Below are 17,841 nucleotides of genomic sequence, written 5' to 3' on the forward strand. Positions count from 1 at the left end.
ATCTCTATCTTAGATCTACACCTCTATATCTATTAATAATCCCAATGTTCAATAAGACGCCGAACAAAAATGGGTAATTTCAGTGACAAGGTGGTGCTATAAATTATAGTTAACCATCTTACCAATTTCACGGAGGCGAAAATTTCTGTCTTCGTTAACAGATAAGCCTAAAACACGACGGCATTACTCTAGATGACAGATTTTATTACTATCTCGTCTTCATTTTGATGTCACACAGATTTATTATCCCCTAATACTGAAAATCAAGATAAAATTAAATTTAAAAACTTTTCAGCAAATACAAATTTATTCTCAGTCATCGAACAATTTTCAATTAACAATTTCCCGCCATTTCCCGCCATTCTTTTTTAAAAACCTCGACGTTCCATTTTTAAACAATTATTTTTAAATTACTTTATTTACTTTTTGAAATCATTAAAGAGGTTTAATATATAATATGAGTAATACTTAATAATTAAATAATATTAGGTTAGATGCGTCTGGTGTTCCCAGTGGTTGTTAACACTCGGCCATCCTGTGTAGAACGTGTCCCACGGTCTTCGCTGCGGTTTCCGGTTGTAGATGCAAATTCCTGAAACAAATAAAACGTCCAGCAGTATCATTTGTATACAGTATTAATAGTTTAAGAGGCAGCCCTGGTAAATTACATTTTACATACAATACAGCTTATCTAAGGAACGGACAGTGTTCTCACAGCCGTTCTTTCAATCGAGAACTTGACCACACAGCTGTCCTTTTAATCAAAACTTGATCACACAGCTGTCCTTTTAATAATGGACTTGATCACACAGCTATCCTTTTATTTATGGACTTGATCACACAGCTGCCCTTTTAATCATGGACTTGATCACACAGCTATCCTTTTAATTATGGACTTGATCACACAGCTATCCTTTTATTTATGGACTTGATCACACAGCTGCCCTTTTAATAATGGACTTGATCACACAGCTATCCTTTTATTTATGGACTTGATCACACAGCTGCCCTTTTAATCATGGACTTGATCACACAGCTGTCCTTTTAATTATGGACTTGATCACACAGCTGTCCTTTTAATCATGGACTTGATCACACAGCTGTCCTTTTAATTATGGACTTGATCACACAGCTGTCCTTTTAATTATGGACTTGATCACACAGCTGTCCTTTTAATCATGGACTTGATCACACAGCTGTCCTTTTAATTATGGACTTGATCACACAGCTGTCCTTCTAATCATGGACTTGATCACACAGCTGTCCTTTTAATACAGGACTTGATCACACAGCTGTCCTTTTAATCATGGACTTGATCACACAGCTGTCCTTTTAATCATGGACTTGATCACACAGCTGTCCTTTTAATCATGGACTTGATCACACAGCTGTCCTTTTAATCATGGACTTGATCACACAGCTGTCCTTTTAATTATGGACTTGATCACACACATGGACTTGATCACACAGCTGTCCTTTTAATCAAGGACTTGATCACACAGCTGTCCTTTTAATCATGGACTTGATCACACAGCTGTCCTTTTAATACAGGACTTGATCACACAGCTGTCCTTTTAATTAGCAGATGGTATTAGCTTAGGACTAGTACCCAGTTATTCTTTTCAATGTTGACTGAATTTGAGCAAAAGGCTACCTATACTCTATATATTTACATGGACTTTTAATTGCAATATTTTTGATGATACAAATAATACAGCTGAGTTTGCATAATAATTTATTGTCTTTCCTAAATGCGACATAATGCATAACAAGTAACATTTTCATTCATAATGAAGAAGAAACATTCTTGACGCCGAGTAAAGTATTTGTCAATTAGTAGGAAAAATTAACTTTCAAGAAGATCAATTAAGTCGTCCCTATCTATTTCGTGGTCGCTACCTGAGCTGTCATCCTCAGATATAGTGGTTTTATAAGGCCGCAAGGTCTCCCCACGTACTACTGCACTAAACCTTTTATAACCCTTCATACCTTTAATACTTGTTATAGTGTAACGGTCTATGGAATCTTCTGCTTTACAGACTTTGTAAGGACCTGTATATAACCCACTAAGTTTTTTTGTAACCCCAGCTTTTGGATCTCTAGCTATGCCTCCTTTCCACAGAACAAGTTGTCCAACTTTATATTTCATACATTTTTTCCGTTTGCTATCAAACCTATTTTTCATAGCTATCATGTTTCTATCCATACGACACTTAGCTGTGTTTCTATTTTTCTGTAATTCTTGTTGTTGACTTACAGAGGTTGATGGTGAATCACTCGGAAAAGATGGAAAACGGGAGTTTTTGTGACCAAACATCAAATTAAAGGGTGAAAATCCAGTAGTGGCATTTGGCGTATTATTAATTCCCCAAACTACATCGTCTAATTTATTATCCCATGTACATTCATTTTCAGACATAGTATTTAATCCATTCAGTAAAGTTCGATTGACCCTTTCGACCTGACCGTTTGATCGGGGGCTGGCTATAGCATTTAAAATATGTTTAAATTGGTTTTCTTCAGAGAACTGTTTGAAATACCTACTAGTAAAAGCTTTACCTCTGTCAGTGATAACTCTAACCGGATAGCCAAACTGCATGATAATTTCTTTAAGAAGTCTAATTGTTTCTACTGAGCTACAATTTTTGGCAGGTCGGGCAAACACGAATTTGGTAAAAGCGTCAATAACTACAAGAATATACGTATTCCCTTTACGCGTTTTAACGAAAGGACCCAAGTGATCGGCATGAATCGTATGCATAGGTATTGCAGGTTTCTCAATTGGATGGAGTTCACCTTGTAACCTCCCATAATTGCCCTTATTAAAAGCACATTGTAGACAAGAATTAATGTATTTTCTAATAAACTTAGTCATGCCTTCGAACCAGAACTGCGCTTTAATAGATTGTTCACACTTCTCAAGTCCTGGGTGCCCTATTTGATCATGTAGTTTCTGCAATAGTCCATATTTGGCAAGCTTAGGAATAACGAACCGTTCTCCAGCAATAGTTTTCCTAAATAAGATCCCATCTTTAACGATATAATTTGCAGTCAAGTTACGGTCAGAATTATCACGAAGCCTAGTAATTACATTTTGGATATTATCATCTTGTATTTGAAGAGTTACTAACCAATCTGAATTATCAATCATTAGAACTGTATTTGGTATGGGATTTCTACTTAATGCGTCTGCATGTCTCATGCGGTCACCTGGCCGGTACTCAATCTCTAAGTTGTAATCTTGGATCGTCAGCCACCATCGAGCAATACGAGGGATTAAATCTTTTTTAATAAGGGTAGTTCTTAATGCTGAGCAGTCCGTAATGACCTTAACTGGAATACCTATTAAATAAACACGGAAACGTTTAAGAGACTCTACGACGGCTAGTGTTTCAAGTTCATAACTATGATAGTGTTTTTCCTCTTTACTTGTGACTCTACTGAAATACGCTATTGGTTTCAAACTGCCATCTAACTGATATTGCATTAGTATACCGCCCAAGCCTATTTTACTGGCATCTGTATGTAATTCGGTTTTAGCTTCTGAGTTATATATGGCTAAAACCGGTCTTTCAATTAAACGTTGCTTAAGAGTTTCAAAAGCATTTTCTTGATCGACCCCCCAATGCCAATTAACATCTTTCTTAGTCAATTCTGTAAGGGGACGTGCAATCTGAGCAAAATTTTTTATAAATTTCCTAAAGTACGAAGTTAACCCTATAAATTGCCTAATTTCGTGCACATTCCGTGGTGGACTATATCTTGCAACACATTTGACTTTAGCTTCGCCTGGTTGAATAGTGCCAGCCGAAATTTCGTGGCCTAAATATGTAGCAGTACTTTTAAGGAAAGAACATTTGCTTAGGTTCAATTTTAAATTGGCCTCTGTTAGTAGTTGCAGTACTTTTTCCAGTAACTTTAATCCCTCCTGTACAGATACAGTTGGCAACAAAACGTCGTCAAGATACAAAGCAATATTTTGATCTACCCTACCAAGTGTCATTTGAATTAAACGGGAAAATATAGCCGGGGCATTAGCCAATCCAAACGGCATCTTAAGAAATTCATATTGGCCCGACGGAGTTACAAATGCAGTCTTATGTATTGAATCCTCATGCATCCCTACTTGGTAGTAGCCTTGTGCTAAATCTAATGTCGTAAAGTAATATTTTCCCGACAGCTTATTTACTTGATCTTCTATATGAGGCAATGGATAACGGTCTTTAATGGTGTTGGAATTAAGTGCCCTATAGTCTACACAAAGTCTATAATCACCTCCCTTTTTCTTCACTAACACTACGGGACTAGAGTAATCTGACATTGACTCCCTTATTATACCTGCATCTAGTAAATCTTTAACTTTACTATTTACTATTTCGTTCTCCTTGTGAGACAACCTATAAGGCTTACAATGTACTGGCTTGTCATTAATAGTACGAATATGCATTTTTATAAGGTCTGTGCATCCTAAATCTTTAGTATTTTTAGCAAACGAATGAGAGTATTTGTTTAACAGCTGTAGTAATTGCTCATTTTCAGTGTCACTAATCTGGCCCACGTTTATATCTGAAAGATGAATTTGTAAACTATCTGTCTGATACTTGTCTATATTAAGAACCACAGGCTCACTACTCGTCTCTGGCATGGTTACTAGTTCTGCTCTAGCTATTAATTTATCAGCGCCCCACGACAGATTAACATTACCTAAGTTAAGAATTTTTAAATAGGTATTGTGCGACTTGATGACAGCTGCAGGTATGAAATACATTATATTACCTAATTGCACCCATACAGTTCGTGTCAAAAATGTGGACTCTGCTCGTAACTCTATATCACAATCAATATATACTTCTACGAATACCTGGTTCCCTTTAAGAATATTTACGGAGTGCTTTAAATAGATTGGGTATTTTCTATTAAAATCTGATGATTTCAAATTAATGTCAGTAAATATTTCTTGTAAAGCATTATTTTGCACAAAACGAATAGAAGTGTCACTCACTGACTCACCGATCATCAAAAGTCCAAGGCACTTCTAGCAGACTTAGAAGCTTCATATTTGGAATACATATAGAGTTTAGTGTCTTAATCATGGGAAAACTTAAATATTTTGTAATTTCGGTCCAGTTTTCCAAATACACCAACTGCATCAATAACTTTGTAATCCCATATAAATATATGGGATTACAAAGTTATTTATGCAGTTGGTGGTTGGTGGTGGTTATAAATTTAATAGGTGTAGATAGGTACCTACCATATGAGGCAAGGGAGGGGGTATAGGGTGGGTAAGGGTGTGTTTAGCCCATGAAACTGAACATGAACATTCACATCAAAAAGAAAGGCTCTACAAAAAGAAGTGAGATCCCATCAAAAACATCCTGTAAAAAACCCAAGTCTCGCAGCTCAGTCTTTCTACCGTCAAAAGTTGTGAGATCCATGTAATACCAAGTCGGTTAATCTATTTAGTGTCTACTTGAAGGACCTTCTGTCTTAAGTTATTACATAAGTTATTATCATGCCAATATTAAAAATATTTAACGTTTTAAACAAATAGAATTGGACATCGCATGAAAACAAAATGAATATTCAATATTATATTAGATTCTTTAGTCTCTCGCGCCTCACGCGATTGAAACTCTCGTTAGTGTGATACATACTAATAATCAAATATTCCAAGTCGATCTTGTAAAACATTATTATGCACAAAACGATCTCACAATAGAAGACTAGCTGCAGACTTGGGTTTTTTACAGGATGTTTTTATTAAACTTATATTGTCAGTATTAATCATTGTTTGGCCAATTATTAAATCAACATCAAATGTAAGACAGCTAGTCAATTCTACTGCGCCTTTTAGTTCGACATTGTCTATTGCAACACACAGATAACACGTGCCTAATGAATTCACACAGGCGCCGCCAAAACCTTTCATAACTGTAGCGCTAGGTTGAATCTCTAATTGTAAATCTTTTGCTCGCAAAATTGAAAGAATGTTCAGTTTGCTACCAGTATCGACGTACGCTACTATCTGGCGATTATTAACGATCACAGTTCTCTTATAAATGTCACAAAATATGTCATAAGTTATATGCATTACATGGCTAACCTTTTGTTGCTGATGACGTGAAGAACTCGGAGCAAACCAGCACGTAGCCGTGGTGTGTCCGTTGCGCCGACAGTTCTCGCAGCGCTGTTGTTGTCTGCAATCCTTTGCTTCGTGTCCTGGACGCCGGCAAACATAGCAATTCTTGGGCTGTTGTTGAACAGTCGAAGTTCCATTGAAGTTCCATTGCACAGCGTTTCCTCTCACCCATGAAGATCTACGTGTACTGGTTGAAACCACGGGTTTCAGGTTCTCCAGTGCCGATAAGTAGCCATAATACAGTTGTTCGGGAGTTTCACAACTGTATGCCTTTGCATTAGCCCTCAACTCCAGCGGCAAGCCTCGAATTATACACGAAATAGCATTTTCACCGTAGATGTTACACTTTCGTAGTAGGGACAATTTCTCGTGGTAATATTTAGTCATTGTCTCTTTGTCTTCTTTTGTTCTGGCCAGCATTCGCTCCAGTTTGTCAGCATAATCAGTCGATCTAGGAAAAGCAGTGTGTAGTGTATTCTTCCACTCTTCCCACGACATATTATATTCTTCTAAATCTTCGTACCAGTCCCTTGCAGAACCGCGTAATCGAAGTTGCATGATAAATATGCGATCAGTGTCATCCCATCCATAAATATCTCCCAACTGATCGATTTTGTGAAGCCACCCCATCACATTACTGTTGCTATCCTCAGGGCGAAATTTTGGTATAACTTCAGCATCACGAGGGGCAACGTGTCTTCTTTTCACATTCTTGCGTTGTTCATCGTTTTCCGAAAAAAAAATTCCATTATTTTCGTCTTCCGAACTTTCTGTTTTACTGCTTCTTTGTCGTTTCCCCAATCCACCCATGTAAGGTCCAGACATTTTGAAAATATCCCACTTCTGAAGTGTTAATTCAAGATAAAATTAAATTTAAAAACTTTTCAGCAAATACAAATTTATTCTCAGTCATCGAACAATTTTCAATTAACAATTTCCCGCCATTTTTTTTTAAAAACCTCGACGTTCCATTTTTAAACTAAAGTAGTTTGAAAAAAATATAATTACCTGTTGTAACGTTAATAATAGACTTTATTTACTTTTTGAAATCATATAAAGAGGTTTAATATATAATATGAGTAATACTTAATAATTAAATAATATTAGGTTAGATGCGTCTGGTGTTCCCAGCGTACCGGCCCATTGTGCTGCTCGACGAGGTGGGAAAAGTCTTCGAAAGGATAATTTCGAACCGCCTCGTCGCGCACCTGTCTGGACTTGGGCCGGACCTCGCGGATGGCCAGTTCGGCTTCCGTAGAGGGCGCTCCACGGTGGACGCCATCATGCGCGTAAGAGACCTCACGACGGGGACTGCAGTGTCCAGGGGTGGAGTCGTCGTGGCGGTGTCTCTGGACATCGCCAACGCATTCAATTCCCTACCCTGGAGCTGCATACTGGAGGCACTCCGGTACCACCGGGTGCCTACCTATCTCCGTCGTGTTATCGAGGCCTACCTGACGGATAGGTTCGTCAGGTACCCCGGTCACCAAGGTGAGTGGAATCGGCGAGAGATGTCGCGCGGTGTTCCACAGGGTTCGGTTTTAGGGCCGCTCCTGTGGAACATCGGTTACGACTGGGTGCTGCGCACCGACCTCCCAAACGGCGTCAGTGTAGTCTGTTACGCCGACGACACACTGGTGCTGGCGCACGGGAGGTCGCACCAGGCGGCGGCCAATTTAATGGCGAGAGCGGTTGCGACGGTCGTTGCAAGGATCCGGCAATTGGGACTCGAGGTGGCGCTCCACAAATCCGAGGCCATGTGCTTTCATGGCCGCGGGAACGCGCCACCTCCGGATGGGTCCCAAATAACGGCAGGAGGGGTTACCATCGGCGTCGAGACGACGATGAAGTACCTAGGACTCGTCCTCGACAGTCGATGGAACTTCGTGGAGCACTTCCGACGTTTGGCTCCTAAGTTGGAACGGACGGGGGCTGCGCTTAAGCGGCTCCTGCCCAACCTCGGGGGGCAAATGCCTCCTGCCGGAGGTTGTACGCGGGGATCGTGCGGTCCATGGCCCTCTACGGCGCCCCTGTGTGGGCGCCGAACCTGATGCGGCGGCCAGCTCGGGCGCTGCTCACGTCCCAGAGGGTCATGGCCATCCGGGTGATCCGCGGATATCGCACGATCTCCGGAGAGGCGGCGAACCTCCTTGCCGGATTACCGCCGTGGGATTTGGAGGCGAAAGTGCTTGCGCGCGTCTTCTGTTTGCGCGCCGACGCGCGTCGCCGGGGCGAAACTCCACTGCCGCGCCAGATTAGTGCGTGGCGGGACGAGCTCCGGCGCGATCTCATGGCGGAATGGCAGCAACGACTGTCGCAACCGAGGGCTGGGCTCGCTGTCATTGCAGCGATAAGTCCCCTCTTTGAGGAGTGGCTTGAGAGACGCCACGGCGTCCTCACCTACCGCCTGACGCAGGTGCTTACCGGGCATGGAAGTTTCGGTAGGTTCCTGTTTCTGATTGGGCGGGAGGAAACGCCCGGGTGTCATCACTGCGAGGACCGTCCTGAGGACACAGTGGAACATACGGTGGCGCTGTGCCCTGCATGGGCTGAGCACCGCCGTGTCCTCAGGGATGTAGTCGGCGACGGCGACCTCTCGCGTCCGGCATTGGTACAAGCCATGGTGCGGAGCGAGGGGGACTGGGATGCCGTCTCCTCCTTCTGCGAAGCAGTCATGCTAGCTAAGGAGGAGGCGGGGCGCGTGAGAGAACGAACCTCCTCACGCCCCAGCCGTCGCGAGAGACACTCCGGGCGTCGGGGATCGCGTGACGATCTCCGGCCACCGTAAGTGCGGGTCTGCGGACGGCGAGCAAGGGTAGCTCGCCGCCCGACCAGAACCAGACCCGTGCGTGCGGCGCGTCGCGATCTGCGCGCGCCTCAAAGAGCCATCAGACCACCACAGATGGGGCCCAGTAGGGCTGATGCCTAATCCGGAGCTGCGGACTACCTAGCGGGTTTACCGGGGCTCCGGCTCGACGGGCAGGAGTAGGAACGGGGTGGTTTTTAGTCAGTAAGAGTCTGACACTCCCTCTCGCCTCGCCCAAGGCGGGAGAAGTCATTGGATGATTTTCCACCCTAAAAAAAAAAAAAAAAAAAAAAAAAAAAAAAAAAAAAAAAAAAAAATATAAAATTGTAACAAAATGATGTAACTTAGCATGTTCCAAGTTACCAGCGACGCAAACTACTTAAAATACAGTTTAGTACAATTAATTTTAGTTGTAAACACAATAAACTACAAGTTTGATTTGTTTCGTAAAGGTGAAGCGTATATGAGTTGGCTTAACACGTTGTAGGATTCAGATTTTATTAATTGGATTGTAGAAGCTTTGGTGAACGATATTTGATGCCTTTTTTGTGTGGGAAAATCATCCAATGACTTCTCCCGCCTTGGGCGAGGCGAAAGGGAGTGTTAGACTCTTACTGACTAAAAACCACCCCGTTCCTACTTCTGCCCTTCGAGCCAGAGCCCCGGTAAAGCCGCTGGGTAGTCCGCAGGTCCGGAAATATTTGATGCCGTTAAAAGATTTCAAGACGACACATGCGATTTTCGATCATCACTTATCCAATCAATGCCTCTATATCTCATAAAAAAATATTATATGCTATAACTTCCTACAAGGTTGAATGCAAACAAGTTTTCAAAAACAAGGCCTTTTTATTCAAACGATCCAGTACACAATTGTGTATAATTATGAAATAGTAATGAGAATCACAATATTTTATATAAATCTATGCAAAATGAAATACAAAACACTAAAAATTATATATGTCATGTAGCAATTTTATTATAAAAAAATCGTGTAAGCAAAGTCTCCTTACTTCGTTTTTTCACCGCTCCACGACACACTTTGCTCAGAACCTTCATCGTGTTTCGAGTGACCTAAGGCAAATTAAAAAATATTTTAAAGTCACCATTTCAGTTTCTTACCTCCGTGAGGATAGGGCTAAAGTACTAAGCAAGCAATCTCCCTAGTATTAGTACTACTTAAAACTATAGGTACTTATAAAATTCTAATTACCTTGTCATCATTATATACCTTAAAAACATTGAAACTCATGAATAAAAATATGCTACTGGGATACTTTTGGTGAGGCCACCACAAAATATGTGGCAATCCACACATTTTGTGGTCGTCGGACCCTTAAATACCACACACTCACACATAAGTGGATCGCCAATTGTAATAACACAAGTGGATGGTATGGAATCATTTTCTATGTAAACACGTTACAGTAAACCCATGAAGCAAGTACAAAGGGGAAATGCCATAATGTGATTGTGCACTGGAACAAATATAAGTAAAAAGGTGTAGATAAAGGCGCTCAGAAAGTGGCACATTAAAATGTGCAACGTGTTTGTAGTGTGGGACTGCGTGTTGGAAAATAGAGAGGGGCGTGGTTGGTAACATCCTGCGCTCCCTGTAAAGTGTCACGCACCATGTTAAAGGAAAATCCCGTTATGGCATCTCCTCTTTGTATTTGCTTCATGATTAAACCATACCGCTATCACCATTCAACTCAACTATTGTGTTGATTAATTCTTCATCTCACCGCAACTTTTTGTAGAAACTGTCTTTTGAGGTACCACATTAGTTACGTTGCTTGTTTTGACTACAGGAATATTTAAATTGGTAGTCACTGGAGGTCGCGGCGCCACGCACAGCTCTAGTCTGAAACTCTTCAGTTCCATAGCTGTTGGCATTACGCGTCGACATGGAACCGTAGAGTATCTTCCACCAATTAAGCGTCCTATCTTCAGCACAGCCTAAGCAATCAAACAGTCGATCAATCGACAAGATAAACTTTGAGACATCCAATAAACGACCTTATACTCCAGAGTGAAAATACAAAATTAAAATTACTCACAGCACGAGTGGGCAGTGGTAATGCTGGACGAGCATAAATTGGTGTCAACCCTAACAAAACCGATAACGGCACAAACATTTTCAAAATATTGAACGGCATGGCACCAAGAAGCAACTCTGAAATAATCAAACACAATTTTGTAATGGTCAACATTACTAATACACGCTACACACTACGAGTTAACTGTGCAGTCTAAAATGTACAGTCAAACAATTTTAAACAGTTAAATCCCAAGGTGTGTAGAGCAAACAGTTGAACTGGGCAGTTTTACTTGAAGGCAGGTTTATATTATGGGGAAATGGTGTGTATAGCAGACATACAGAAATCTTAAAGAGAATTTTCTCTACTATAAAAACTTTAACTTACCAGGATACAATCTTCCAATATAATTACTGGAAGTCGAGAAAAGAGGTTTCACAATGGGATAAAAATCTGCCGTTCTTTCCCATACTCGTAAAATCTCACCTTCTTTCGGCCCTTCTACATATAACATCACAGTGTCTCCTGTATCTAGAGCAAATCCTGTCAACAAACCTGTATTATTGCCAGTTAGTAGCAGTGACTCGTTTATTTCTGTTATTTGTCGTAATATAACCATTATGGCACCATGGTCACTAATAAGACTATATAATCTTGAATATCTCATATTTACTGGGTGAGGCTTACATCCTACAAGACCTATAGATACTTGTAATGTCATCTGTGCCTCTAAGATTTTATTTGGTTGAATAACAAAGTCCGGTTTGACTTTCCTTCTTATTGCATTTATATCGTTTGTACATATCCCTTCACGTTCCAGTGGCTCAATATATGGCTCAGGGGGAAATAATGAAAACTCTCTTTTCACACAACCATTGATTTTTTTCAAGGCTCTCGCATCAATTTTCGTCTGTGCAATGAGAATATCCACATCTTGATTAACTATTGGTGGTGTTATGCCCGTTGCAAAATCTCGATCACTTTTGTCATAACCAAAAAAGTTTGATTTTTGTGTCTCCGGTGGTATTCTTATTCCACGAAGCTACAATTATAACAGATTCATTGAAACCTAAATTATAAGGTAAGTCCTAAATTAGTAGAAATAATTAATTTTCACCTCTATACAAAAAGGTTCTTCTAAAAAGATAGCCATGATATCAGAAGCTGTAGCATTCGCCAATGGCACTGCGTGGTGATCTTTAAAATTAATCTTAGTTTCAGGTGTGACATTTTCTAAAGATATTTGTTCTGAAGAGCGATCTTCGTCAGCAACCACCCATCTCGTATAAATATGAGTGAAACTATAAACAAACTTGAAATGAGATTATTTGAAAAAATATTCGTCAATAAATTCTGGGTCCATACAGTCCAACCTGAAATAGACTTTATCTACATAATGACCTTACTTATGTTCTATTTTTGATCCACACTGTCTCATAAGGTTAGATTTGGAACTGTTTTCAATATTTCTGTGGTTCTGAACCTCACATTCAATCTAGATATCCAGTGTTCAAAATCATTATACATGATCGTGAACAAGCTCATCTTTACGCAAGCTCAGCTTTTTAAGCAAAATTTACGAAAACACCGATGCAATTACTTACTTGTTTTCTAACAAATGATCCAATGGAAGATCAACTAGATTAGTAACGTTGGCGAAAAAAATCGGAAGGTCGTCATACGAGGGTAAATTACCGGTGCTAATCAGAGCTATTACTTCACCGAGCTCCGGTATACGGTTACCTGTGCTTACGAATGGTACAACCCTTCCAACACCTGCAACATTATTTAGGTTTTGTGTATCCATTTGATTGTTCATTAATTATTTGATAGAATAATTTTACTTATCGTGGTAATGTTTGAAAATGTATATACAAACTAAACTGGTAAAAAAGGTTAGTGTTATGCCATTCTGAACAATAGGCTCACCCCTTATTACATGAGACTTATAACACAAATGGTGAAAAGTGAGTGTACATTGTATAGCGGCATTACGTGTCGTAATGAGCACCTCTGCCTACCTCTTTGGGGATAAAAGGCGTGACGTTGCTTTTTTGTTATGCTTTTCCTATACCATGTCGAAATAGCTTTGCCTTGGATTATTTAGTCTTAGCAAAACTAGAATCTAATTAGGCCAGTAACATAACAATGTAAACTGAAAAATTCACAATTACCTGCCAAGATCCAATCCCCAGAAAGTTTCACTTCAAGTTTTGTGTTCGATTCTTCAGGTTTCTTTTTGTCCGTCTTACTCGAACGTCTCTTAATACTAGTGTTGTCCACCTCGACCAACGGAGGACGATATAAAACTGCATCTTGTATTTGGCGAAGTACTGCATCCTGTTGCCTGACACCTACAATTCAACTTTGTGGGTTAATGTATATTATAGAACAGGGTAGCTACTAAGAATTTGTACCTCCTTATTTATACACGTAAGTATTAACTACTTGACCCCGTAACATACATCGGAAACTAATCTTTACTAATCTTCAGTCTCTAATTTAGTTTCTAGTTATATTTTTCTTTTATGCAATAGAGCAGCAAAGGAGCAGACGCATCACTTGATGGTAAGCAATCGGCGTCGTACATGTGCGTAGTTTTGGGGGTAATAGGTATTAGAAGATTGGGGATTTGCAGAGGTAGGAGAATTAAAGGATTGAGATTAGAAGGGAAAATATGTTTTCTAAAAACTGTGCATAACAACAATGCCAATGTGAAAGAAATATACAAATAAATAGAGTTGAAATAATTACCATAAACTGGATATGGTGTATCGAATAGGCCATCCAAATACGTGGTCGGGATGTATACCACAACGCGATACCATATCAAGTCCCATATATACCTCTTGAGGGGATACTCAGAGTCAAAGACTCTGGCGAATTGTCGTCGTTCACCGAATTGCAGAGGAGGGAAAAAAATGTAAGGAGATTTCTCGGCTTTAGCACTGGAAATAAATATTGATTGATAAAATTGGCAGCAAATTAACAGGGTATAAAAGATATCTTATTACTATTTGTCTTAAAATAATACGTCGCAAATACTGCTACACATCATTTAAGCACTAGCAAAGTACTAACTTTGGATACAGAATGTATTTGAAATGGTAATTAAATAATTTCAATTTGAATACTTAGCACTAAGTACGGATATTCCGGGGTGGGGTGTAACTGTTGCCACGAAAGTTCGGAATTCCGTCACTCTCACTGGGAATGCATGGCTGATCGAAAACGCCAAAAATCTTCTCTCTAAAAACTGCCATGTTCGAACCCAATCGTAATTGTTTCCATAGACGATCTGTGATAAAACGATAATTTGGGTAATGTGTTGTAAAATATTTTAGTTTTCTTGTTGGTAATTCTACTAGTGCAGGACTTATGCATGTTCTATTTTCTCACTAACAACCAGAATTCAAAATATTGTATTTTAACACTCCATACCAACTCACCTCAAAATGTTCCTACAGAGAAGTAGGTAAGCCCGTATGACACTTTTTAAACAGGTTTGAAATCAACAACTTGAAAACAATGATTTAGTCAGGAATAGAGCAAATTGAATTTACCTTAGCCGCGTGTGGATATATTACAACTTCCACCTCAAATATTTGGCCATGGTACAATTGATATATCAATTTGACTCCATTAATTATACTTCCAAGTTCTACCCATCCATCGTCACAATCACTCCAGACCTCGGTTCCTACCACTTCTAGGGCGAATGTAAGGGTAAACACGCTAGGACCAAACTTAGTCAAGTCTACAATTGTTTGCTTAGATTGTGGATGTGTGACCGTCTTATTCATTAGTTTTCTTTTAATTTACCTTGTACACAATAATGTTTTTACGTTTGACATTGACGGTTACTATGTCAGTGTTATAGTTGGTATATCTACAGCGTGTTATAGGTATCCGATTTCCGATACATCACTTCGATTTATTTAAGAGATTTAAGACGTAAAAATTTTATCGACAAAAGATCACAACATTGGATCATACCCTTAATCACTTTGAATTTGAAAATTTTCGTTCTGACTTTTTTACAACTTCATTCAAACTGTATAATAAAGAATAAAATTCTTATACACGATAGCTCAATGTGCTCCTATTCGGAGAAAGAAGTGTATCCTTATAAGAGCCTTTCAGGTGCTACATGTGCTGTATCGGAAATCGGAAGCTTAACAACTTTATAGCACATTGGTATGTATATATTTTTTTTTATATGGTTTACCGAAATTGTCTATAATATTTTGTAATAAAACCTTCTTTGTCTTCATGCATGAATACAATCCGCGACTCAAGGACTTTAAAAAAAGATATCTTTTTCCGCAACCATGTCAATAATATCTGGCTGCTTTATTAATTCATACATACATAATATACCTTTTATATACTAGCTGTGCCCGCGACTTCCTCCACGTGCAATAGTGACTTTAGACTTTGTTGCGGTTACAATTCCTCCCTCGTATGTGTTAGCGTGATAATATTATGTAACCTATGTTTACTATATTCATCCAAATTTGAATCCATGCAGTACTTTTAGAATTTAGACCGGACATACATAAAACAGAAATATACCAAATTTCTAAAAACTATTTTTCGCTTCGTTATCGATAGCAGATACGCCCCAAGTATTCTTTTAAAAATATATTTAATGTACAGTTTTGACTTACCTAACGATTATATGCATTTGTGTATAGATGACGCAAATTGATATTATCTATATAATTAGTTTTTTCTATTAAAAATATAGCATTTAAAAAACGGATAATGAATAGCTATCATCAACTTAATCACGTTTTTCAAAAATAAGTAGTATCGAGACAGTTTATTATTACAGACGCGACATCCTGCGTATAAAATAATATGCAACTACAACAGTTTTCACGATTTCTGTTATAAGTCCCATGTAATGTAAGCTGAGGGCACAGTTCCAGACTCCGTGCTACTACTGAGATATTTTTGAAAAACCGAAAAAAGCCCAGTAATACTTTGCCCGACCCGGAAATCGACCCCTCGGCCCCTTGTCTTGTCGGCAGTCGCGCTTGCGACCACTCGACCAACGAGGCAGTCAATAAAATAATTTGCCTACCTATATTAAAACTAAGTACCGAATAATTATCGAATTTAATTAACCATCTCGTTAAGTTTGCGTTTCACCAACAACCACCGTAATTTAATAATGTAGAAAACCAGTCCTCGATGCGTACAAGCAAAAAGCCAGGAAAGCTTGTTATAAATGAAAATATCTGTTCCCATTACTAATTAATCCAAGTCTTCGGAGCGCAAACTTCATTATAACTTCGCTATTCGTGCAACTCGCAATCCTGTGAGACGATCAAACTCAATTGTGAGAGTCATTCCATCAGCTAATAGGACATTGATAATCTTCAGCTTCGTAATCTCTGCAATTATTCTCTCGCTTTCTTAGTACCTATTATTATTATCAATTTACATTACAAACATTATAATAGGTATAACATGATATCTACTCTAGACCACCACAGATGGGACCCAGTAGGGCTGATGCCTGATTCGGAGCTGCGGACTACCTAGCGGGTTACCGGGGCTCTGGCTCAGAGCCCCTCTGGCTCGAAAAGCAGGAGTAGGAACGGAGTGATTTTTAGTCATTAAGAGTCTGAAACTCCCTCTCGCTTTTCCAAAGACGGGAGAAGTCATTGGATGATTTTCACCCCATAAAAAAAAGACCTAATCACTAATATCTTTACTACTAACTTTAGTCTTTGGTTAAAATAAAATAAAAGCAACAATGATTTGTTTTCGAAAACAACGCTTTGGGTTTATTTCAAACGCGGTTTTTTACAAGTTTTTATATCTTTTGAATTGAAGGACATGGTCGTCCTCGTGCTTAAATGACATGGTAAAAACAATATTACAATAACAATACAATACAATAAAAATCTTTATTTTCTCAAACGTTTACATTCTAAAATTAAATGTCAGATGTAAATACCTAATTTAAAAAACGTAGGTAATCCCAGAATTATAGGTAGGTACTTGAATAAATGAATATCAATCACACGTTCTTTTTTCAAATAGGTACATGAGATTAGAGGCTTATTTTTATAGTGGATCTTGCAAGGATCTTGTAGGTACTTACCTATCTTATTTTGTAGTAGATCTTAGCCTACCTATCAACATTTTTTATACCTGCGAGGCACATGCCCAAATAAATGCCCTTACAAATGTAGGAGGTAGGTATTGGGTACCTAATATGTCAGGCAAAAATTGAGATCTATTAGATTTTTATGAAAATTACTAAGCACATATTAAGGAATATGGAAATTCAGCGGTTTTAACCATCATCGGAAAGCTCATAAATGATATTTATTTTTGCAAATAGGTTACAATGTAACTCTTTTACACGTCAATCTCTTAAATAACTAGATGAGGCCGGTATTTCCTATCGGACTACTCTGAGAAGAAATGCCGAAACAAACTCAGAAACTCATAAACGGTCTTGCCACCTAAGTACCTACTAATAATCGTTGCAGCAAAAAAAAAATAAAGTATCCGACAGCGTATCTACATGATCTGACCTTATAGCCCTTAAGTTGTAAAGGGCAAAAGCTAGTTGCTTCATTGTCGGAAGTAAAATTGAGTAATAGCTTATGAGGAAATACATAGGTAATCAAGGGGATTTGGGTGCCCCCACTACAAAATATCTGGCCATGGTTCGTGTCGGGAACTATGTTGTATGGTTCTGGTATTTCATAAGCTTATAAGTACCATTATTAAAAACCAGGTGGCCTTCTTTAGTTACTTCCAATAAGAGATAGTTGCGTGTGTGAGCGGCAAATGATAAATTATTGAACGGTAACGATATTATGATATCA

At 39.1% G+C, this 17,841-nt stretch overlaps 2 protein-coding genes across 3 annotated transcripts; both read right to left on the bottom strand.

Annotated features, from left to right (window-relative positions):
- Positions 1 to 367: 367 nt before the first annotated feature.
- LOC126912890 (uncharacterized) lies at positions 368 to 7,116 on the bottom strand. The gene is made up of 2 exons (XM_050707246.1): positions 6,107 to 7,116; positions 368 to 592 (listed from the first exon to the last, which is right to left on the bottom strand). Exons 1-2 carry the CDS (start codon positions 6,965 to 6,967, stop codon positions 491 to 493), a joined length of 963 nt encoding a protein of 320 aa, XP_050563203.1. The 5' UTR covers positions 6,968 to 7,116; the 3' UTR covers positions 368 to 490.
- A 2,740-nt stretch (positions 7,117 to 9,856) lies between these two features.
- Positions 9,857 to 14,862, bottom strand: LOC118276299 (uncharacterized). Of its 2 annotated transcripts, none has more exons than XM_035594558.2 (10): positions 14,551 to 14,862; positions 14,122 to 14,285; positions 13,742 to 13,935; positions 13,162 to 13,341; positions 12,592 to 12,763; positions 12,105 to 12,288; positions 11,375 to 12,029; positions 11,009 to 11,124; positions 10,694 to 10,907; positions 9,857 to 10,022 (listed from the first exon to the last, which is right to left on the bottom strand). In XM_035594558.2, exons 1-10 carry the CDS (start codon positions 14,788 to 14,790, stop codon positions 9,958 to 9,960), a joined length of 2,184 nt encoding a protein of 727 aa, XP_035450451.2. In that variant the 5' UTR covers positions 14,791 to 14,862; the 3' UTR covers positions 9,857 to 9,957. The 2 variants fall into 2 exon arrangements, with proteins under 2 accessions (XP_035450451.2, XP_050563200.1); XM_050707243.1 differs by having other exon boundaries at positions 9,910 to 10,022; positions 10,666 to 10,907.
- Positions 14,863 to 17,841: the final 2,979 nt, after the last annotated feature.

This window comes from Spodoptera frugiperda, chromosome 31, assembly GCF_023101765.2.
Source record: "Spodoptera frugiperda isolate SF20-4 chromosome 31, AGI-APGP_CSIRO_Sfru_2.0, whole genome shotgun sequence".
Lineage (NCBI taxonomy): Eukaryota > Metazoa > Arthropoda > Insecta > Lepidoptera > Noctuidae > Spodoptera > Spodoptera frugiperda.

Coding starts and splice junctions, on each gene's coding strand:
- LOC126912890 (XM_050707246.1), bottom strand. CDS start 6,967: ATGTCTGGACCTTACATGGGTGGATTGGGGAAACGACAAAGAAGCAGT. Junction 593..6,106: donor CACGTCATCAGCAACAAAAG/GTTAGCCATGTA, acceptor TATTTGTTTCAG/GAATTTGCATCTACAACCGG.
- LOC118276299 (XM_035594558.2), bottom strand. CDS start 14,790: ATGAATAAGACGGTCACACATCCACAATCTAAGCAAACAATTGTAGAC. Junction 12,289..12,591: donor GATCATTTGTTAGAAAACAA/GTAAGTAATTGC, acceptor GTTTGTTTATAG/TTTCACTCATATTTATACGA. Junction 11,125..11,374: donor TATTGGAAGATTGTATCCTG/GTAAGTTAAAGT, acceptor TGATTATTTCAG/AGTTGCTTCTTGGTGCCATG.